General features: G+C 53.4%; 2 protein-coding genes and 1 long non-coding RNA gene across 9 annotated transcripts in view; 2 read left to right on the top strand and 1 right to left on the bottom strand.

The window, feature by feature from the left end:
• Window positions 1-8: 8 nt before the first annotated feature.
• On the top strand, window positions 9-12,264 carry LOC120372565 (aryl-hydrocarbon-interacting protein-like 1). 2 transcript variants are annotated; one of them, XM_039489770.1, is made up of 7 exons: window positions 9-770; window positions 1,725-1,904; window positions 2,517-2,705; window positions 2,912-3,088; window positions 3,856-3,997; window positions 4,985-5,117; window positions 12,212-12,264. In XM_039489770.1, the coding sequence occupies exons 1-7, from the start codon at window positions 675-677 to the stop codon at window positions 12,234-12,236; spliced, it is 942 nt and encodes a 313-aa protein (XP_039345704.1). In that variant the 5' UTR covers window positions 9-674; the 3' UTR covers window positions 12,237-12,264. The 2 variants fall into 2 exon arrangements, with proteins under 2 accessions (XP_039345704.1, XP_039345703.1); XM_039489769.1 differs by lacking the exon at window positions 12,212-12,264 and having other exon boundaries at window positions 4,985-6,583.
• A 3,142-nt stretch (window positions 12,265-15,406) lies between these two features.
• LOC120372570 lies at window positions 15,407-18,405 on the top strand. The gene is made up of 2 exons (XR_005585051.1): window positions 15,407-15,603; window positions 18,262-18,405. It is a non-coding gene; the product is annotated as an uncharacterized LOC120372570 (long non-coding RNA).
• Window positions 16,598-21,956, bottom strand: part of DRP2 (dystrophin related protein 2) — a 47,984-nt gene continuing 42,625 nt past the window's right edge. For 5 of the 6 annotated variants that reach the window (XM_039489766.1, XM_039489764.1, XM_039489765.1 and 2 more), the window contains 6 exons: window positions 21,598-21,663; window positions 20,162-20,227; window positions 19,735-19,878; window positions 18,596-18,833; window positions 18,244-18,364; window positions 17,702-17,838 (listed from right to left, as the gene is read on the bottom strand). In XM_039489766.1, the coding sequence (XP_039345700.1) occupies window positions 17,702-17,838; window positions 18,244-18,364; window positions 18,596-18,833; window positions 19,735-19,878; window positions 20,162-20,227; window positions 21,598-21,663 (772 nt within the window). Of the gene's footprint in view, window positions 16,909-17,701; window positions 17,839-18,243; window positions 18,365-18,595; window positions 18,834-19,734; window positions 19,879-20,161; window positions 20,228-21,597; window positions 21,664-21,956 lie in introns of those variants that run through there. The other variant, XM_039489768.1, reaches the window with a different exon arrangement.

Here is a 21,956-nt window from a genome sequence, read left to right on the forward strand (position 1 = left end):
CTGGTGCTTGTCAATGTAAAAGTGGTGGGGTGCTGCAGCAGCCTTGCCTTCTCACTCAGAAAATGAGCTAGATACAAATGGGATCCTCCCAAGGGAAAACTGGGAAGCTGCTATTGTGCTGTCAGCGTGGGGGCATTCCCCTCCCCCCTACTGGGTAGAGCCCTTGTGAGTAGGGAGCTTTCTCTAATCCCAGATAGATTAGGGAGGCCAAGCCTAGATTAACCTGGCAGGGGATTAGAAAGGCAGTCCGGTCAGCAGTTGTCAGAACGCATCAGGGGTGTTGGGTGGGAGGTTCTTCCTTACCACAGGGGAGGAAAGAGCGAGGTGAAGACAGAGGGGTAAGAAAGTATAACAGACAACAGGGCCACTCTGGCTCCTTAAGGTGGTTACTGTACAGCACAGTTCTCTCTGCTCCTGAACGGCTGAACTCCACCTAGGGGAAGTGCAGGGAGAAAAGGCTTTAGGGTGCAGTGCCGTCACAGCCTCATTCAGGGTGCGCAGCCTGAAGCCAGATATGCAGTAGCTAAAGACTGTTAGATGAGCCCCAGTACGAAGAAAACTCCTCCCAACAGACCGGAAACGAAGAAACACTCAGCTCCAGGAAGAGTGAGAATAACAGTGGGTGTGACCAGCAACCAAAGAGGTGAGGCGGGAGATCTGCCGACAGCTTCAACATGGATGAAATGTACCTGCTTAATGTGGAAGGAGTCAAGAAAAAGATTTTACATGGAGGCCGTGGGGAGCTGCCGCAATTCAAAGATGGGAGCAAGGTAACTATTCTCAGCAAGCATCTCAAACTGGCTAAGGAGGGATAGAGCAGGTCAGATGTTATCCCACACCCTCAAATGACAGCCAGTATTGGGTTCCCCAGCAGCTGTCTCCCAGGCTCTTGGGCTGTAGATGGTGACCCAGAGCCCTTATTACTGAAATCCTCTGCACACGTGTCTCCTTTAAAAGCACCTGTAGTCAGAAGTGACTCTAAAAATAAAAACAGCTGATTTCTTCTCTCATTGAGTCCAGATCAAATTAGCTGAGTTTACCAGGCAGCAGGTTTTTCTAACTGCAGGCATTGAGATTCCAGCTGTGTTCTGTCTGCCTCCTTCATCAAGGGCACTAATAGGTTCTGCCACTGGAATCCAGTTGACAGCTTTGTATGCTGTAATCCAGCTCAGGCTCCTGGAGCCACATTAGCACAGCAAACAGAAGGAACAAAGGCGTTTGCAAGTGACAGCCACAGCTAAGGGATGCATGTAGGGAGCAGATAATGGGAGTGACCAAGTGCCCTTTGTTTGTATAGATATAGCCGGCGTTCTAAGCCTCTAGCAGTGGGAACTAATGTTTTTCTTTGTGGTTAGCTTGCAATTATGCTGCTATGAAGTGTGCATGCTATATTTGCAGGGCACTGCTGTGAGGAAGTTCACTCTACTGGAGCCCTGAGTTGGGTTAAAAAGAGGTATTGGCAGAGAGCAGCTGTATATAATATGAATAAACAGCAGATGGTGGAGTGACTCAAAGCCTATCTCTTCACCCCATGAGAACAGCTGAGTGAACTAACACTAAGCTGGGGTCATGGTCACCCCTTCTCAGTGACCTAAGGGTGGGATTGAGCCAAGATTTAGGGTGGAGAGGGGAGGGAGAGAAGGCTACTTACTACTCCAGTGACCTGATCCCAGACTGTCATGCCTGCAGCTGACCCACTCTGCACTGGTCTCTCTTTCGCGCAGCTCACATTCCACTTTCAGACGCTAAAAGACGACTTTGAGCGCACGGTGATAGACGACAGCCGACAGGCTGGCATCCCCATGGAGATCATCGTGGGGAAACTATTCAAAATCGAGGTGTGGGAGACCTTGCTAACCTCCATGAGGATCGGAGAAGTGGCAGAGTTCTGGTGTGACGCTATTGTGAGTGACAACCCCCATGGCTGGGAACACCTAGATTTCAGACACTGATTTACACACACACACACATGCTCAACGCGTTAACACCAAAACACACACAGGTCTCAACACTTACACATGTGCACAGCCCACAGATACATTCTGGGCAGGATCGCACTGGCATACACATCTGTACCTGTCTTATGCATGGTTCCGTGCACCCTGCGGCATGTAACTGGGAGCTGGAGCACTGGGCTGCTCAGTCCAGCAGCATGTCTTCCCTCACCAAGGCCTTTTAGTCCTGAGCTTTGGTGGGTGCAGGTTCTAACTCTAGGACAGACTGAAAAGCCCCAGCTCAGGCTGCAATTCACCCTGGAGGGAGAGGAGCCATTTATTTCTGCTGTGGCAGGCAGCTGCTTTTACACTATTCCTAGCCTGCTGTCTGAATACCTGACCCAGATTCCAGGCCCCAGTCCGTAAGCAGGTGGGTTTAACTCCACTTCCACCCTGCTGAGAGCAGGTGCCTCCCATCACCATCTCACCCCACCCGCTCTCACTGGCCCCCAGGCTAGAGGGAATGTTTTGTACATGTGCTTGAGCCAAGGTGCCTTCCCACTCCTCCCCCCAATATTTCAGCACACGGGCATGTACGCGCTGGTCTCCAAGGGCATGAGGAGGATTGCGGAGGGCAAGGACCCCTTGGAGGGGCAGAAGCACCGCTGCGGGATGGGGAACATGTTCGACTACCACAGCACGGGTTATGCGGACCTTGATGAGCTGCAGAGGGCCCCCCAGCCTCTCATCTTCATCATGGAGCTTTTCAAAGTAAGGCCCGGGCCAGGGGAGGAAAGGCAATTGGGGTGAGGGAGAGTAAAGTCGGGACAGACCACGCGATGCTCAGCGTGGCACAGCCTGGGCTGGTAGCCCCTCTGGGGCAGGGGGAGCCCTTGGCCCACCTCTCCTGGGCGTGGTGTGAGGAGCGTACGGGGCCAGCGGTGTGAAGGTCTGTTCCTCCCACACACACACCCCAGGTGGACGACCCCTCATCCTACAAACGGGACACCTGGGCCATGACCAAAGAGGAGAAACTGTCGGCAGTGCCTGTATTGCACAGCGAAGGCAACCGGCTGGTCCTGCTCAAGAGGTACCAGGAAGCAGCGGCGAAGTATCAGGAAGCAGTCATCTGCCTGCGGAACGTCCAGGCCAAGGTGAGAGCCGCCCCCCTGGTGGACACTGCAAATGGGGAGGGGTGGGCTGGCATAGCACTGCCGCCCAGGGTGATGGGCCAGCGTTCAGCTGGAGCAGGGACAGCCACCTCCTGTTCTGGCTTCTTGCGCCCAGCCCCACAGCATTGGTACGTCATGCCTAGCACCGCTTCCCTCCTCTGCTGAGCCCCTACCGTCTGCACAGGCCCTGCCTGCAGTATGCAGCCCGCTCACTGCTGCACTGGCACCCCCCACCAGCTATAGCACTTCAGGAGTCCTCGGCAGCCAATACGATTCCTAAGACAATAACAGCCACGTCTGCCTGTCGCTTTGCTCACACTGTGGTTCCCTGCGGCTGGGAGAACCTGCACTCCTAGGCCTTCGCGGTGATGTTTTCAGGGTACAAAGTCCTGCGAACTAAATCAAAACCAGTGACTGGGAAAGGCCAGGCAGGGCCTGCTGCAAACAGCCACTTCTGAGCTGTAGCCTCCAGCAAGGAGAGGAGCCAGAAAGCTCCGACAGCGGTTCTTGGAACAGCAGACTCAGCCAGATGGCTGAAGGTCATGCATGCACTGGGGTGTTCCCAGCAAGCACACTCCATGCTGGCTGTTTCACTTCGATGGTAGCTACAGTCCTCCATTTACCCGCAAAGCCCCCGCGGGATGCACTATGTATTGTTCATGGCTACAAGTGCTGTCCCTTTGAGAGTTCTCTGCCTAGCCAGTGGGGTCTGGTGTCTTCATACTGCATGTTGCTGGTTCTGTGAACAGGAGAAGCCCTGGGCTGAAGACTGGCTGAGCCTGGAGAAACTCATCATGCCCCTTGTGCTGAATTACTGCCAGTGCCAGCTGGAGCTGGGGGAATACTATGAGGTCTTAGAGCATACCACCGACCTCCTCCAGAAGGACAATGGTAAGCGCCCTGGCGGCCTGCCCCAATCTTCCACTAGGCTCCCAGAGAGGGGCTCTTGGTCTCATGGGACTCTGCATCCAGCGCTCCTGTCATGCAGGAGCTTCCTCCCTGCTACTGCTCCCCTAGGTGTTTTTCAGCTGTTCCCTTCCTCCAGGGCTTGCCTTCTCTACGTGAATGTATTTCAGGGGCGGGCCTGCTGGCTGGAGGAGTATTGCCTTACATGGAATTCAAACCCAGCCGGAGCAGAGCTTGAACTAGATCCATAGAAGGCTGAGTCAGTGATGCAAGCTGATATGCTAGTGCAGAGTGGCAGATTCAGGAACAGGCTGGTAGCCTTCACTCTGGCTGAGAGTTTGGGTTGGTCACTGGGTGTTTTCCTGTCTCTCTCATCTGCTGCTTTCCCCTTGTGAGAACTCTGCCCTGGAAAGGGAATATTGTCACACCAGGTGTAACAGCCTGTGACTTTCACTGCCACTAGATCTGCAGGCCCAGAGCTTAGTAAGATTACAGAAGCCAGACTTGGCTGATGAGAACATCTCCAGTTAGGATATGAAACCTTCACGCTTCTGGCCATGAGCAAACTGGTGATTGACAGGGGCTACTAAGAAACGTCCCCAGTGGGCAAGCTATGCTTTACTTGTCCCCTCTGAGCTTTCTTGTGCCTTCCTGGGAAGCAGCTGTACTGGCCAGACACCGATACAGGACTAGATGGGTGCTCTGGCAGTTCCTACATTGGAATCCTGCTGCGTGGCAGTGAATTCAGTGGGAGTCAAGTTGTAGAGCAGTGTAGTGCTACAACGCCCTGCTGCGATTGCCACAGGAGGGAGCGGGGCCTAGATCTTTGCTCTGGTGCAGCCCCTTTGGGACACTGAGCACCTGCAGCAGGAGGCTCCTGTGGCCCTCTTCTGCAGGCAGGACGGGGCGGGTGGTGGCCGAGCAGGGCGAGAGAGGAAAGGAAATAACCCCACGCTTCTCTGCACTTGACAGAGAACGTGAAGGCTTACTTCAAGCGCGCAAAGGCCCACGCCGCCGTCTGGAACGAGAAAGAGGCACGAGAAGACTTCCTGAGGGTGGCTCAACTGGACCCATCACTGGGAGCGGCTGTGAAGAAAGAGCTGAGGTTGTTGGGGGAGAGGATAAGAGAGAAACATGTGGAAGAGCGGCAGAGATACCAGGGCCTCTTCCAGCAGCCTCAGCTCAAGAGGGCAACAAAAGGGAAGGGGCAGTGGGGAGGAGATGGGAATGCTGGAGCTGGAAGGGAGGAGGGAGGTGGTTCTGGAGAAGGTAGGGAGAAGACAGGACTGGGAACAGAGAGCTCCACAGCCAAGGAGGAAGAACAAGGCCAAGGGATTTCTGGAGCAGAGGCGGGTACGAGAGAGGCAGGACTTGAAGAAGAGAACACACACGCAAAGAGGGAACAAGGCCTGGGGGAGTCTGGGGCAGAGACAGGACCTGGGGAAGAGAGTGCTAGAGCAGAGAGGGAAGAGCCAGGGGATGGAACAGACCAAGGGAATAGTGAGGTCAATGGTGGGAAGGAGACAGGATGGGCAGAAGAGAACATAGAAGCAGAGAGGGAAGAGCCAGGGGGAGGAACAGACCAAGGGAATTGTGGGGTTGATGGTGCAGGGGGAGGCCAAGGAAACTCAGAGACAGGCCTTGGAGAAAGATTTTCCAGAGCAGAGGGAAAGAGCAAGCCAAGGTGATTGTGCAGCAGAGTCTCATAGCATTCATGGCCAGAAGGGACCACTAGAGAGGCCTTGGAGAAGAGAATGCCAGGGAGAGTCGTGGGGCAGGAGCCAGAGAGGAGCTCAGAGGCAGATAAAGAATGGGGAGGGAGAGCAGAAGGTTGCTCCAGCACTACAGCAGCACTTGGGGGAAGGGGTTGGGCCTGGGGCAGAGAACAGCAGGATCTTTCGAGATGAATGTTGAGAAATACAAGATGCTTCCTTGCTAACACACTGAGGGACAATGCTGCCGCTCGCGAGGGCTGCCTAGGCAGGCAAAGAGAGGTAGGCACAGGGTCCCAGCCCCTATCGGTGTAGTGCAGGACAGCAGAGAGCCCAGGGAGGGAAATTCAATACAGGGGGCCCAGGGCCAGGCTCAGATAGTGGGGGACTAGCAGGTCCAGCTGGGCTGCTCTGTGAGTAGTTAGACTCTGGCCTGAACGAACAGCCCTGGCTCAGTGAAAGGTGACTGGGTATTGGCTGGAGCTCTGTGCCATCTGTATGGTGCAGACTTCCTCCCAAACCCTGTCACTGCTGAGCCACCAATGAAAGCAGGATCTGACCACATAACCTCACTCAAAAGTGCAGGAGCCAAGGCTGCCAACTTCATCTTCGTGAATCAGACTGACGCCTCATGCACCTGCTCTCCCAGCCCGCCCTGTGCTCGGTGCTAGAGCCCGCGTTCACGCTGTGTTGGGTCAGCAGTGCTAACCCTGCTTCCTGCTGCTGAGCTTGCTCACTGAGAAATAAAGTGCATCCCTGGCAGGATTCTTTCCTGGCTATGTATGATTGGTTTGTCGTCTCTGAGCCAGCAGGCTCCCAGGCTGCCCCGGAGACCAAGGACACTCCTGGCCCCTGAAAAGCTTTGCTTTCCCTGCATGCATCTTCCCGTTTGTCCCAGCCTCCCAACCAGCCCCAGGAGGGCGTTATTTATTAAACCCAGACAGCCCTACCTGAGCTCCCATGAACGAGGCTGTCTGCCCCCAGAGCTCACTGTCTGAAAGCTTACTGGAGCTTACTGTTTTCACTTTGTCTTTAGGGCAGAGTTGGGGGAGGGTGTATGGGGAGCAGCAGGCAAGAAGGGGGGAAATTGTCCATAAGAACATAAGAACATGGTCCATCTAGCCCCAGTATCTGTCTACCGACAGTGGCCAATGCCAGGTGCCCTGAGGAGTGGAACCTAACAGGCAATGATCTCTGACACAACAGCTAGGGGACACCATTCTTACCCATCCTGGGCTAAGCCAGCATTTTACTTAGCCACCCATGAATTTATCAGTCCCCTTTTAAACATCCTCACAACCTCCTCAGGTAAGGAGTTCCCAAGTTTTGACTGTCGCTGCGTGAAGAAGAACTTCCTTTTATTTGTTTTAAACCTGCTGCCTTTTATGACCCCCCCCTTCTCTTGTTATGGGAATAAGTAAATAACTTTTCCTTATCCACTTTCTCAACATCACTCATGATTTTATATACCTCTGTGTCCCCCTTAGTCTCCTCTTTTCCAAACTGAAGAGTCCTAGCCTCTTTAAGCTTTCCTCATATGGGACCCTCTCTAAACCCTAATCATTTTAGTTGCTCTTTTCTGAACCTTTTCTAGTGCTAGAATATCTTTTTGAGGGTGAGAGACCACAGCTTTTTGTTGACCTCTGCACACTGCGTGGACATTCAGAGAGAGATATCCATCCATAACAAGATCTTTTTCTTTGACTGACTGTAGCTAAAATTAGCCCCCATCATGTTGTATGTAGTTGTTGGTATTTTTTTCCAATGTGCATTACTTTACATTTATCCACATTAAATTTCATTTGCCATTTTGTTGCCCAATCACTTAGTTTTGTGAGATCTTTTTGAAGTTCTTCACAATCTGCTTTGGTCTTAACTATCTTGAGTAGTTTAGTGTCATCTGCAAACTTTGCCACCTCACTGTTTACCCCTTTCTCCAGATCATTTATGAATAAATTGAATAGGATTGGTCCTAGGACTGACCCTTGGGGAACACCACTAGTTACCCCTCTCCATTCTGAGAATTTACCATTAATTCCTACCCTTTGTTCCCTGTCCTTTAACCAGTTCTCAATCCATGAAAGGATTTTTTACCCCATTTTACTGGTGTAATCCCTGGAACCAGAGGCTAGATTCAGAATGTGAGGCAGGATGGGGAAGTTACTAGTGTCCAAAGGCTTCTGACCTGCCCAGAGCGCCGTCTGCATTGGAATTCAGCACCAGCAGGTCAGGACCCAGTTCAGCTTTCCCTTTTCCATATGGTGGGAGGGAGCTCCCAAATGCTGTGACTGAACTGAGCATGGGAGGAGGCTTGGGGAAGGGAACAGGGGAGGCCCCGTAGAACTACAACCAGGCCTGCTGAGGGCTCATGCTGTTCCACCATTAGTAGCAGAGACTGCTGGCTTCTGCCCATTACAAATTAAAAGGGCGAGAGGGATATGCTGGGCGTTAGGACTCCTGAATTCTATTCCCAGCCAGGGCCAGATTAACCTTTTGTGGGCCCCCATGGAGGCAATGAAGTGTGGCATGGGGAGGTTTCTAGGCCAGCCAGCAGCAGGCAATGGGGCATGGCAGGGGGCCCCCCACCCCATGCAAGGCAAAGCAGCACAAACCAGCAGTTGCCAGACGCACAGTGGCCTGCCCAGCCCCGTACTGCCAGCGTGCCCCTTCCCCTTGGGTGGGGGGAAGGAGGGGCTGTGTGGTGTGGCCAGGGCCGGCTCTAGGTTTTTTGCCGCCCCAAGCAAAAAAAATTTTGTCTGTCCCGTCCCAGCCCTGGGCTCCCCCCCACACTCCTTTGCTGCCTAGCCCTGGGCTCTTCCCCCCCACCCGCCGCCCCAGCGCTGTGCTTCCCCCTACCAGTGCTCTCCCCACCCCTGCCACCCCAGTCCTGGGCTCCCCTACCCCACCAGTGCCCCCACACCTCCTGCCGCCCCAGTCCTGGGCTCCCCCCCACACACCTGCATCCTCCTTCCACCGCAGCCCTGGGTCACTGGTAACTCGCTCCCAGGGCGGGTCATTCAGCAGTAAAGTGGAGCAATTTTCAGCGTGTGTGATTGGAGGCTATCTGGATGCATATTATAAGACTGTCCTATATCAATGCAGAAAACTTGAGGTGCCTTTATTATTCTTTTGTTCCACTCTTTCTTTCTATGGGGAATTTGCCAATGCAATATCACTGTCTTCCTTTTAAACAAACAAACAAAAACCAAAGGCAATGGCTATTGAAAATAGCAATTCCAGTCCTAATAACCACTGGGAAGCATTTCTTGCTCAATTTTATCCTACTTTTTCTACAGCAAATTACAGTGGATCAGTATATTTGATTTGGGAGAAATGAAGTAACAGCTGCCCAAACTGAGCTTGAGCACTCCTGAATTTTGAGGTGTTCAAATCTGGAAGGCAGGTGCTAGGTGTGTGTGTGTGGGGTGGGGGCTGTGGGCTCTGCGCAGAGCCAGACATGCTCGTCTGAGTGGCACGGTAAGGGGGCTAGGGGATTGGAGAAGGGGTAGGCGGTTCTGGGGGGGGCAGTCAAGGGACAGGGACCAGGGGAGGTTAGATGGGTCAGGGGTTCGGGGGGGAAGTCAGGGGACAGGCAGCAGTTGGATAGGCATGGGAGTCCCAGGGGTTTGTCAGGGGACAGGTAAGGGGTGGGGTCCTGGGGGATAGTTAGGGGCAGGGGTCCCAGGAGGGAGTAGTCAAGGGACAAGGAGCAGCGGTGCTTAGATAGGGGGTGGGGTCCTGGGGTCCTGGGGGCAGTTAGGGCAGGGGTCTCAGGAGGGAGTAGTCAGGGGACAGAGCAGCAGTGCTTAGATAGGGGTGTGGTCCTGGGGGCAGTTAGGGGCAGGGGTCCCAGGAGGGGGCACTCAGGGGACAAGGAGCAGCGGTGCTTAGATAGGGGGTGGGGTCCTGGGGGGCAGTTAGGGGCAGGGGTCCCAGGAGGGAGTAGTCAGGGGACAAGGAGCAGCAGTGCTTAGATAGGGGCTGGGGTCCCAAGGGGCAGTTAGGGGCAGGGGTCCCAGGAGGGGGCACTCAGGGGACAAGGAGCAACAGTGCTTAGATAGGGGTTGGGGTCCTGGGGGGCAGTTAGGGGCAGGGGTCCCAGGATGGGGTGATCAGGGGACAGGGAGCGGGAGAGTTGGATGGGTTGGGGTTTTAGTGGGGGGCAGTCGGAGGGAGTGGATGGTGGCAGGGTGGGGCTACCCTCCCTCCCTGTGAAGTGTCCTGTTTTTTGAATGTTAAAATATGGTGCCCCTACCAGTCACAGCACTCACAGCATGCTGCCGCATGAGGTCCCCCTCCTTCCTTTCCAGTTGGTAGTGGCCAAGGGAATTCTGGGAAATGTAGTTATTTCCCTGCTCCAGGGCTGGCTCTATAGGCAGGGAGCTAATCAAGGAACTACAGCTCCCAGAGGCCCCTGTTGGTTCTGCCACCCCTGCAAATGGGCTGCCCCAAGCAGGTGCTTGATTTGCTGGTGCCTAGAGCCGCCCTTGGGTGTGGCATGGGCCTGTCCCCAACACCCCCCAACTCCCTATGGCCAGAACCCCCCCAGACCCACCCACAAATGCACAGCACCCTGCACAACACCACCCCTGCCCACAGCCCCACCACAACTGCCCAGCACCCCCTAGTCCCCAACACACACACATCCTCCCTGCCCCTTCACAGTCCAGCACCTCCCCAAGCCCTGTCTCCCAGCCACACCGGCCCTTCTGGGAGGAGTCTGTGTCTGCCAGGCTGAGCCAGCAGCGCAGCCAGGGCTGGTCCCAGGGCCAGGAATCGCTCCGGCCCCTTGGGAGTGGCACAATCAGCCAGGCCAGGACCTGCCCTGGCCGGGGACCCTCAAGATGCACTTGCCTGGAGGGGCCCAGCCAAGCCCTCTGCACTGTCTCCCCCCACCCCCCCAGCTGAGACTGCTCAGGGTTCTGCACCAGTCCCAGGTGGCTCAGCTCTGAGGAGACAGGTGAGGCCCCACAGGTGGTAGGAAGCAGAGACTGCGGTCTGGCCAGGGAGCTGAGAGGAGCAGGGGGGTGGGGCCAGGGGGTGGGCTGAGAGAAGCAAGTGGTGGGCGGAGGGAGCCAGCAGAGCAGGCCGGGGCCCCTTCTGAGCATGGGCCCAGCTCCATGGAGCCACTGGAGCCACTGTAAACCCAGCACTGCTCCCAGCACTGCCTTGGGCAAGTCCTTCAGCTCATCTGTGCCTTAGTTCCCTCATTTGGGGTGCTGAGGCATAATCAGCTTGTCAAGAACTTTGAGATTCTCAGGACAATATGCCTGGACCTGTTAGGCTAAGGGCAGGACAAAGGCAACCGAAAAGCCAGTCTCCTGGCTAAGAGTAGGCGGCTGGGTAAAACCGGTACCAGCCTAGAGTCACTAGAGCCCAAAGCGTGTTTTGGAGTGGGGAGATGGAGAGGGTTTGGCAGGAGGAGGAGAAATCTCTTTCCAGGGTTTCCTGTCTCATTGTGCACTTGGAATCCACTGTTTGTTTTTTCACACAACAGGGAAAGAAAAATGGTCTAAGATGGGAATGTGGGACTTTACAACCACGGCCAGGGGTTTGAGCCGTTTTTTTTTAAAAATTGAGCAGATTTTGTCAGAATTTAGCTATAATCAGAGAACAGCCAGGAAAACCAGCACCTCCTTTATGTAATGACCCCTTTGTGTATCCAGACTCCTAACTACTTGCTGCTAATGACAAACATTCACACCTGCAGAGCCAGCGGTGCCCTGGGAGAGGGAGCTGGATTCTGGTCTGGCCTTGTTTCATATACAGAATTGTTAATGAAGTTCCCATTCAGGGGCGGCTCTAGACATTTTGCCGCCCCAAGCACGGCAGCACGCCGCGGGGGGCGCTCTGCCGGTTGCCAGTCCCGTAGCTCCGGTGGACCTCCCGCAGGCGTGCCTGTGGAGGGTCCGCTGGTCCCGCGGCTCCCCAGGACCCTCCGCAGGCACGCCTGCGGGAGGTCCACCGGAGCCGCCTGCCGCCCTCCCGGCGACTGGCAGAGCGCCCCCCGCGGCATGCTGCCCCAAGCATGCGCTTGGCGTGCTGGGGTCTGGAGCCGCCCCTGTTCCCATTGCAAAGCCATTAGTCCTGGCAAAGAAGAAGCTAACTCTGCTTCCAGATCCCAGGGTGAGTTTGTGGCACTGGCAGAGAGGAAAAACACCACTTTACTTTTAAACCAAGCAAATTTGGTCTGGAGTAGAACCATAGCCACCCACAGGAATCTGAGCAGTGGTTCACTCATCCGAGCCCCCGTGCCAGGTTCTTGCAAGGAAGGGAACAGAGAAAGGAGGGAATGGATGGATGATTGTGCAGTAACATACTCATGAGGGAGGTTGCCAGTACTCTGGCACTTAGCAGGGGGATGCAGACAGGGAAGCCCAGAATGGCAGCTTCACAGGGAGAGAGGGAGGGGAAACAACAGAAATAACAACAAGGCCAAAGCACCAGCCAAAGTAGCAATATAAATACAAATTTATTCTCTTTCCAGAGCAGAAATGGAGAGAAGCCAGTGAGGACAGCACCACAGCAAACAGTACCCAGAGTTAGCTTCCCAGCTTTAACAGATATCCTGAACTCACTTATGCACAATACAATCCTTGCATATAAAGAAAACATCCTAGAGATTCGGTCGATTGGCCTGGGCTGTATCTTTACTTACAGCGCAGAGCTAGCTCAGGGAGAGATCTCAGATTCTCTACAGATGCCCTTTCCAAAGCAAAAGAGGGCAAAGCAATCAGGTCTGATCCTCCAAGGCATTTAGGCACCTAACTCATGGGAATTAAGTGCCCAAATACCTTTGAGGATCTAGGCCTCTGTGATTAAGGGAAGGAACTCAGAGGAGGTACAAGAGAAAATGGGGGCCTGCCATTTTATAGCTAAAACCCCCACTAATTACATTAGTGTATCAGGTGGTTTTAATCAGGGCCTAGACTAGCACTCATAGCAAAGAGAACTCGAGTGCCGCAGAGATGGGGAGCCAAACATGGACGGGGGAAGAGGGAGAATGCTGTAGATACGTCTGAGACTGGGGAATGCCCAGGAACACTTGTATTCAAGGAGGGCAAAGCACAGGGGACTGCAAGGAGCACCAGGGGTTGAGGGTCTAGTAAAGCAGTGGGACACTTCAGCTGCAGGAGGTCCCATTCTCTGGGCTTATTGCACTGTCAATAACTATCAATCGTTTCGTGTTCCAATGGAACACTAAGACACGAACCCTGGCGCTCAGATTGGCAGTGCCTTGGGGGTGTTTCCACCTTCCTCTATAGCAGGAGGGCATGGGCCACTTGCCAGGATTATCTGGGGGTCTCGTTTAATCATTTCCCTGACACTGCAGGGACCTCGGGGACTGGTGCACCTCATTCCCTCTGTTCTCTGCCTGTAGCATGTCAGAATCTAGTGTCCTGTGATACTTGGCCTAATTCTGGTTGTTGGGTTTGGTGTGCATGGGCTGGGCTGTTGATGGCTTGCGATACGGGAGGTCAGACTAGTGGTGGTCCCTTCTGGCCTTAAGCTCTGTGACTCAGTCACTGATCATGCCGTCCACTGCTCTCAACCAGTTGGGGAGACGAGTGGGCCCTGGCCTCTGCACCCTAGAAGAGAGATTTCATGCAGGGAAAAGCAATGATTCCTGAACATGCTTTTAGAGGTGCCTTTGCCCTAATCTTGCCTCTGTCGCTCATTCTTAGCTACTTCCCAGTCTCGGCCTTCTACAGGCAAAACAATATCCCTGCTAGCCCTTCTCCAGTTTGCTAGCAGAGGGAGCCATCTCCTGTCCCATCCCACAGCTGATAATGGGTGGCTCCAATCATCACTGCAGCAGGGCCCTTGGCCTAGGTCTCCATGTGGCTTGCTGCCTAGGAAGCCACAGCCCACGGTAGGAACAAACCCTTCCTGGCTCTCCTAGCACTAGGGCTAAGCGATTTGTGCCTGTGCTGCATGGTGGTAAAGTAGATGAGGTGAACAACACCTGTCTGCACTTGCTCCTCTCCCTTAGGGCTTGACTAGGCTGGAGAGGGTGCAATTGAGGTTTCCTCTCCTTTTCTCTTGGCCTCTGCCTAGAGGGAAAAGTGTAACAGTTTGGTCCGGATGAATCTGAGGCTGCTCCTTCCTGATGGACTGGAGCCAAGAGGACCAGCATGGAGCCGGACATGGGTTGGGGAGATTCCCAGTGGGGGCAAAGCCAGCAGCAGTTCCTCTGGGGAGCAACAACTGCAGAGGGTGCTCTCACTTGTCCAGGTCTGTGTCTCAGGCAGTCCCATCTGTGAGAGTTCTCCCCAGCTTCCGGCAGCATCACTCAGCCTGAGCTTTCTGCACTGGTCCCAAACACAGAACTTGCAAGACTGTCTCTGCAGTGAAACGTGCTCCTCCACTAGACTGGCCAATCCCCACGCATGAGTGGCTCCAGTGCTCCACTGACAACATTCCTGGCAGAGAATGGGCCACAGCAACGTCCATCGCGGCAACACTGGAGAGAACATTGTGTTGCTCCTCACACACAATCCACAGCCTTCTACAGCTGCCCTAATATAGGAGAAGTCACCACATTTGACTACTCAATACACATTAACCCTACTGCCCTACATGCTACAGTAAGCTTAATACCACAATCCACAGCACCTCCAGTAAACAGCATGCTATAGCAATCCTAGCAATCTACAGCGCTTTCAATATACCTCACATGACAGCAATTCACAGGGCTGCTAAGAGACACCAAAATCCACAGGACCTTTTACTACACATCACAGATCACAGCAACTCCTATGCACAATGTACAGTGTACTACTGCAAGCCTCATAATCCACAATATGCTACACCAAACAAGATCCACAACATGACACAATATACCACCACAAAATCAGTATCACACAGAACCTCGGAGACACAGTGCACTCCCTCAAACCTAACACAGCACTCTAAAGCGCCTTATATCCACCACAATGCAGCCACCTTATCAGGCCACAACACACCACCACAGTCCTAACATAGTCCACAGCATCTTCAATGCACAAGAGCAAACAACAAAGCATGCCAGAACTTTTCCAGTGCACATCTGCAGCAGTCAGATCCCCACAACATAGGCTATTTCAACTCTGGAATTCTGTGATGAGTTCCCCATATAAAATGCCTAATGTCATCGGCTTTGGAGAATGCAGCAACCCCAACACACATAGTCTGCGTACGACATTCCACGTTGTTCTTCATAAAACTTCCTATTATGCCTCTACTACACTGCAACCTTATTGCCTCGCACCCCACAGCCCATCCCCCCGAAATAGAACATTCCACCCCATTCCCAGGGGACCTTTCCCCACTGGAGAACATGTTGCAGCTCCCCAGCTCTGCAGCCTACTCAACTATAACACTTTGCCCCAGACAGATAACTTTCTGGAGCCTTCCAGATCCAAGTGTTCCAGAGGACACGTTGCTATGCTACAAAACACAACACAATCCTGCATGCTTGCAACACAAGTTTTGTACACCCCCCCCCCGTGCCAAATAGCTCCCTCATTTAAGGAGAGACCCCACTTGTACCCTCTGGGCTCCCAAACCAAACAGCTCCCTGGGTTGCAGCAAATGGTCTAGGGGCCCTAGCTCCAGATGAAGAAAGAGATTTTTAGAAGCACAATGGAGCTCACCAGAGCACAGCTCCATCTCCTTCCTGGTATTGCTCTGGCCAGTGCCACTGCCTCACAACAGAATGTCACAATACAACATGATGTCCTGATACATCACAATGGCTCAGTGTCACCAAGAGATGTGAGCTCACCCATTTCTCTTGCAACACCCTGGAAGAAAAGGAGCACATTTACCTATCAGACAGAGAAATGGAGGAGAGCCTGCCGCACGGGATGGAATTGCTAAATGGGCATCACAAAGTTGGTGAGCAGCCAGGGGACCAGAGCTAAAGTCTCCAATGGCCTCAGGAGAGATGAATATGGAGAACCCACTAGACACACATCTTTGTTGCTGGGATAATCCCCCATTTCCAATGTGTCGGGATTCAGCTGATAGATCAGGGCCACCTGTTTTATTTAGTTGGATTTTCCATCATGGGGGGAGCTGGGATCCCTTGGGAGGGGAGGTTGTTCCAGCCCCGACTCCAGTGTTATGGTGACAGACAGCTCGGAAGGGAAATGAACTCTGGATTCGCATCCTACTCATCGCCACTAGTCAAGCCCACTGCACTGAGGTCCCCTAGGGGGAGTTTCCAGGCCAGGGGCAGCACAAACCATGCCTCTGATGGTATATTGTAAGAGTAAATGAAGGTGCTGTCCCTTCAAAAGCAGATGCTAGAATAGACCCAATGAGTGAGGCGGAAATTAACACTGAACAAGGTATTAAAATTTAATGCGTGAGTGAGTCCACGATAGTATTTAAGTACAGAATATATGCTACGGCTCTCTGTTATAAAGCTCCTCTCCAGATAAGGCTACTAGCTGGGCTGAAGCTGTATTATTGACTCCTCCCTTCCCCCTTTCGCCCTCCTGCACTGTTCCCATTAGGCAAGCACCCCCAGCCGGGACCTGGAGATCCTGGGGTAGCAGGCAATTGATAGAGTTCAGTTAGTCACACTCACAGCCTTTGGCAGCTAACAAAAAAGGTATTAAAACAGATGCTTGGAGGCTGTTTACTGTCCAGTTGCTGCAGGAGCATTAGGCTGCCTGGTGCCCAGCAGGAGGCTGTCTGGGAGCAGAACCAGCCCACACTGCTGAAGTGGGCCAAGGCTGGGCTGGGCTGGGCTCTGCCATCCCCTGTAGGCGATTTCCTTACCTGTCTTACATCAGTCACAAGGAGGGCGACAGTTTGTGACCGGCAAGGGAGGGGGAAGTCTCTGCTCGTGTTTCATGTTCACCATCTCAGGGTTTCAGTTTCTTTTGAATGCTTTATAGAGTTCCTTAAATTCAGACCCCAGCACACTTGGTCGGAACTGGCTGGTCCTCAGGGTGGCTCCAGCCAGCACTCCAAAGAGCCTTCAGTCACATTCCCACGTGGCCAGTGGGAGTTCCCCTGAGATCTTCTGACGTTGGTGGACTTCATGAAGGCCATTCCACTGGAGTGCCCCCAAGAGGGTCCGAGGGAAGCCCATCCCAGGAGGAGTGTGAGAGGCGGGAGAGGAAAGCAGCCAAGAAGCTGGTTAGACAAAGCCTCTTACCCACAGGAGGTGTTAGATAAGGGAGGTCACACCTGAAAGAAAAGCCAAGAGGTCACATGAGATGGAATTTGGAAACTATCACATTAATAAACTGAGTGGAGGGAGATTCGCCAGAAAATTCTCCCCTGCCGTTCTCCCCAGCACACACACAGGAACCCCTGGGTCTGTTGTGCTGGAGCAGGAAAGGAGGTTTACATGGAGGATTATGGAGCTATAACACTAGATTAAAAGAGCAGCCATGTCCAGTAGCTATTAAAGAGGCATTGCTCAAGCAATAGCCTAGTGTTAGAGGTGCTAAATCCCCCAAGCCCTATCCAAAGACCATGCTGGTGTTGTGAGAAGAGAGTGGGCCATTCAGAGTAACACCAGCTACTAAACATTCCCAGCTGAGAATGGGCTTTTTCTGGGTATCCAGGAGGACTCGAGTGATTTCTTCAGATATGTAAGGGGTCTGGTCTTTGCCGCCTCATTAGAGTGATGGGTAGTGGCTCCAGGCTGGGATGGAGAGAGGGGAGTTGGTTCGAGGTGATCAGATCTAGCGATACCAGGAACCGGATGGGGTCAGGTATGTTCCTCTTCAGGAGCAGTGGAAACCATCTGGAGCACAGGGCTCCTGTGACTGATGTCTCTCTCCAGGGCAGAAGGCTGCAGTTCTTAGCAGTTCTGGAGCTTTTCCACAGTTAGGGGGAATTCCTCCTTCTCCTCCCTGAAATCTGTGCCACCACAAGTCCAAGCAGCTCTTTGGCAGTGGGTGACTGCTAGGACTCAATTGTTGCAGGACTGGCTGAACGAGGGCTAGGGATTCATTTGAGCCAAGTGAGACACTCATTTTAGAGAGGAGTAAGAAACCAGCAAAGGGGATTTCACTCCAGTACCTTGGGAGTTGGGGAAGGCACTCCTCAGTTTCTCCATGATGTCCTCCAAACACAGACTGACATCCCGTGCCCTCGTCTCCACCTCATCTGGGGAACAAGAGGAGTAGAGAAAAGGCAGAGCTGCAATTATAGGCATTTTTCAGAGATTTAACTCTATATGATACCAGGTAGGCTAGATCCAGAAGGCAGGACAGTGTGATCAGGAGACAGGGCAGGGACTGGCAGCACTGCAGAGAGACGCCCTGTTCATGGGGCTAGGCCGTGCAGGGCTGCTCATAAAGCAGAGGGATGGAGAGCCTAGAAAGCAAAGCTCTGTGTTTCATAGCAAGGCAGACCAGGAAGGTGAGGGGCTGGTGACAGCAGCGCGACTGAGTGCACTGGACATTCCAGCTCTCCACTCTGAACAGCAGATGAATGGGCCTTTTTTGTAGCACAACAAACCAGGGCTGGCAAGGGGCACTAGAGATCTAACGTCCAGCTCCAGAGCCTTACCTGCAGTTTCGGTTTCAGGGGTGTTGTGCTCCTTCTCCCTGGGCTGACTTCCCTCCGACGGATGGGGCGAGGAAGCCAAGGAAGAGGCCGCAGAGCCATTGATGTCCAAGTCAGTCGGTGGCTGGAAAGAGAAAGGAGACTTCATAAAAAAGTTTTCTGCTGCTCCCTGGTTCCATGTTCCTCCTTCCGTGACCTTTGCCTGCAACCTTCTGCACATCCATTACCAGAACCTGCCACCCATATCAGCCTTCCCCCCCGTAGTGTTGCAGTTCTTCTCCCAGGCCCATCATACCAAAGCCCTCTCAGATACTGGACCCTGCACCCTGCTCTCCCTCCGATCCCCGTGAGGTACCTGCAGTAGCAACTCTCTCAGGCGGTGCAGCTGGGATTCCAGCTGCTTGTTATGGTCCTCCAGGATCTGCATTCGGGTCTCCAGGCGGCTCTTGTGTTGCCGAAGGATCCTTGCCTCAGCCAGGAGCTCATCGTTGTGTGGGTCTTGGGCTGATTCTGGAGACCCTTCTGCCACAGTGGGGGACTCCACTGCCTCATCGTGTTGCCATTTCAGACGTTTCAGCTCTCCTTGGAGGATCCTGCAGAAGGGACAGTCAGGATCCAAGCAGCAACTCTACCAGCTTTGGAGACAAGACTGGAATCCCTGAACTGGCCCCCATCAGCAGCTGTGGGCACGGGATGGACAATCTGCCATCAAGAAAGCCCCGCTGGGCTGATTTCTTACCATCAGATTTGTCTGAGGGCTCAGAATCCAGCATCCCGCTGAATTCTCTGCCTGGCACCAAGTCAATACCTAACCCTCGTTCTGCACCAGTTCCCAACAGTTTTCTAAACATGTCAGCAATGAACTAAACTTGCAGAAAACAAACAGCTTAGCTCTGGGAAATAGCCTCCCTCTGAACCTAGCTCTGTGCCTGGCAGATGGCTCCTCGGTGCTTGGGCTAGGGTGATAAATCAAAGAAATGGGAGACGGAAGAGACCTGTGATGGCTTGTTCAGCTAGTACCTAGGTCAGGGCAAAACTGCTCCCTGCAGAATATTTTCCAGTCTTGCTTTAGATGTCCCAGATAACAGGGCTCCTGCCACTTCCCACGGGAGACTGTGCCACTTTAATACTGCTCACTCTCCAGAAGTTTGATTACTAGTGAGCCTACATGTCCCCTTCCTCCACTTCACCCCATTACTCCAAGTTATACTTACTGGAGCTAAACAAGGCAGCTCTGTGACGTGTCCTGTCCCCTCCAAACACCTGCAGGCAGTTCTCATGTCTCAGTCAAGCTAGACATATTGTGCTCTTTCCATCCCTCTCCATCAGTCATTCCCCCCAGCCCCTGCAATCCTTTCCATGGCTCCTCTCTGAACTCCCGCCTGCTCGTCCAGCCCTTGGTGAGCAGGCTAAGACAGTGTTTCTCTGGCTCCTTTCCCCTTTGAACCAACCCCCGTCTCACTTTCTAGCTATGGCTTTTGGCCACACACATACCTGTTCTCATCCTCTAAGTGGGCCAGGATTCTCTCCAGCTCCCCCTTATCCTCCGTGTTGAGGCTGTCCTCAGCCTTTGGGCTGCACACCAGCTCTCTGTCTGTGATTGGGCTGGAGTGACGCAACAGGTACTGATCCTCATCCCTGTCACAAAACACCAGGGGGAGATCAGTGAGGAAACTCTAGCGATGGGAGCGCGAGTGGAAGGAACAGCTGCAGGGAGGCGGTTGTGTACAGGAGAGGCTGGTTCTGTATTGCTTAGAGCAAAGGAATTGAACTCCTGGGTACAGAGGGCACCACAGATAGGGCAGGACAGATAATAGAGGAGGAGCTTCTCACATGCCCCAGCCAGCCAGCCTCAGTATATCTCCCCATGTAAGCATTGCAGAGAAATACATTCAAAATATAGAGAGATACATCAACTCACAGGCTATCGTCTGGGGACAAGCTGTCATTAAACAAGGAACAGTTCTGGCTTTCCATCTCTGCGAGCCTGGGGAAACAAAACTGTGTTCATACGTGCCCAGGAGAACCAGTGGATGTTTCTGTATGTTCTATGCGCCACAGTTCCTGGGGTCTCCTGCAGATGACTAGACTGGACGTCTTCCCAGCTGTTCTGACCCCAGTGTCCATGTCACTTTTTTTTTGTTCTAAGTGGGGAGCAGGAGTAGGGGGACACCCTGCCTTTGCCCCCCACCCCCACCCCCTGCCCAGCAAGCAGGAGTCTCCAAGGCAGAGGGCAGTGCGGGGAGGGACAGCTGAACTGCCGACAATTGCTAGCCTGCTGGGCAGCTGCTGCACGGGGAACTTAGGGGAGCGGGGAGGTGATAGTGGGGCTGCAGGTCCACCCTGGTTCCAAGCCCCCACCAGCTAGCTGCAATGGGCTGCTCTTCCTGCAAGCAGTGAACAAAGCCGGTGGCTGCCAAACGATGTTATAAGGGAGCACTGCGTAACTTTAAACAAGCATGTTCTCTAATTGATCAGCAACGTAACAACGAAACAGTGTTAACCGAGACGACTTTAAGTGAGGAGTTACTGTATATGGACTGCAATCCTATCTGGAGGGTGGGGCAGTGTTAGGGCACTGGTCTGGGAGACCCAGAGTCAATTCCTAGCTTCATCACAGAGCCCCTGATGGCCTTGCCCTAGGCACTTAGGCCCAGATCCACACAGGTGTTTATGCTTCTAAATCATTGATTTAAATGGAAGTTGAAGCCTAAATACCTGTGTGGATCGGGGCCCTGTCTCTGTGCTCAGTTCCGCACCCAGGCGATGGGGACAATAGCACTGCCCTGTCTCACAAGGGTGTTGGGAGGAGCAATGCTTTATGGATTGGGAGGCTACAACAGTGGGGGCCATGAAGTCCCATGGGGCAACCTGAGGCAGGTGCCTGGGAACAAAAACCCCAAGGGCGTTGGTGAGGGTGTAACTGGCTCCAACAGGGGTCTGGCTTGTCTCTTAGGGGAAGTGTGGCAGCTTAGTAGGCCTCTTCTTTAAATACAAAATTCATGAATGAAAATAAAGGTCCTGTAGAAACAGAATGGTCACATCACAGCCCAGATTAGCCCATCTGGGGATCCCATTCCAAAGGGAGCCCCTGCAGCTGCGTCACTGCCCTTCTTCCCCCACTCCCAGGACGAGGGCTCCATGTTTTGGAACTAACCTGAGCCAATTTTAGCCATGATCCCTGCCTGTGAAGTGACTTTAGTGAGTGTTGCCTGGAAAGCCCCAGCAGAGGGGTGTGTGGAGAGGGTGGGGGCACTTGGATTACTGGGGTTACTTCAGCCTGCAAACTGCAGAGTGAAGGCTGCACACAAGGTGGACAGAGGACCTCACTGGGCATCCTGCACCGGCGTGTGGTACCTGCTGGCAAAGTGTTCGATCCGGGAGTGGGTATCGGCATGCGGTAACATCGGGGAGGAGGCCGGTCTGGAAGAGACACACACAGGTCAGTGAGGCTCTATGGTTCCTTACTCTGACCTCTGACTAGGGGATGCTGCCCCAGTCCCATTTGGGTCTAGAAGTGCCAAGGACAGTTTGGAGAAGCATCACTCCCGTGAGGTTAAACAGGAGGTTAGAAGCAGCATCTCCACCAAACCCTCCATCAAGGGAGGGCAATGGGAATCCCAGGTCTTCTTCCAAGGCCTAGACACCAATCCAGCCTCTAGAGTGAAACCTGAACCATCTTCACCTTCTGATCCCTGCAGTGGGATCATTTCCAT

This window comes from Mauremys reevesii, linkage group 9, assembly GCF_016161935.1.
Source record: "Mauremys reevesii isolate NIE-2019 linkage group 9, ASM1616193v1, whole genome shotgun sequence".
Classification (NCBI taxonomy): Eukaryota; Metazoa; Chordata; order Testudines; family Geoemydidae; genus Mauremys; species Mauremys reevesii.

Bases quoted from the DNA above. Each gene is read 5' to 3' on its own strand.
- LOC120372565 (XM_039489769.1), top strand. From the start codon at position 675: ATGGATGAAATGTACCTGCTTAATGTGGAAGGAGTCAAGAAAAAGATT. The intron at 1,905-2,516 runs GTGAGTGACAAC...CCAATATTTCAG, and splicing joins AGTTCTGGTGTGACGCTATT to CACACGGGCATGTACGCGCT. The intron at 2,706-2,911 runs GTAAGGCCCGGG...CACACACCCCAG, and splicing joins TCATCATGGAGCTTTTCAAA to GTGGACGACCCCTCATCCTA.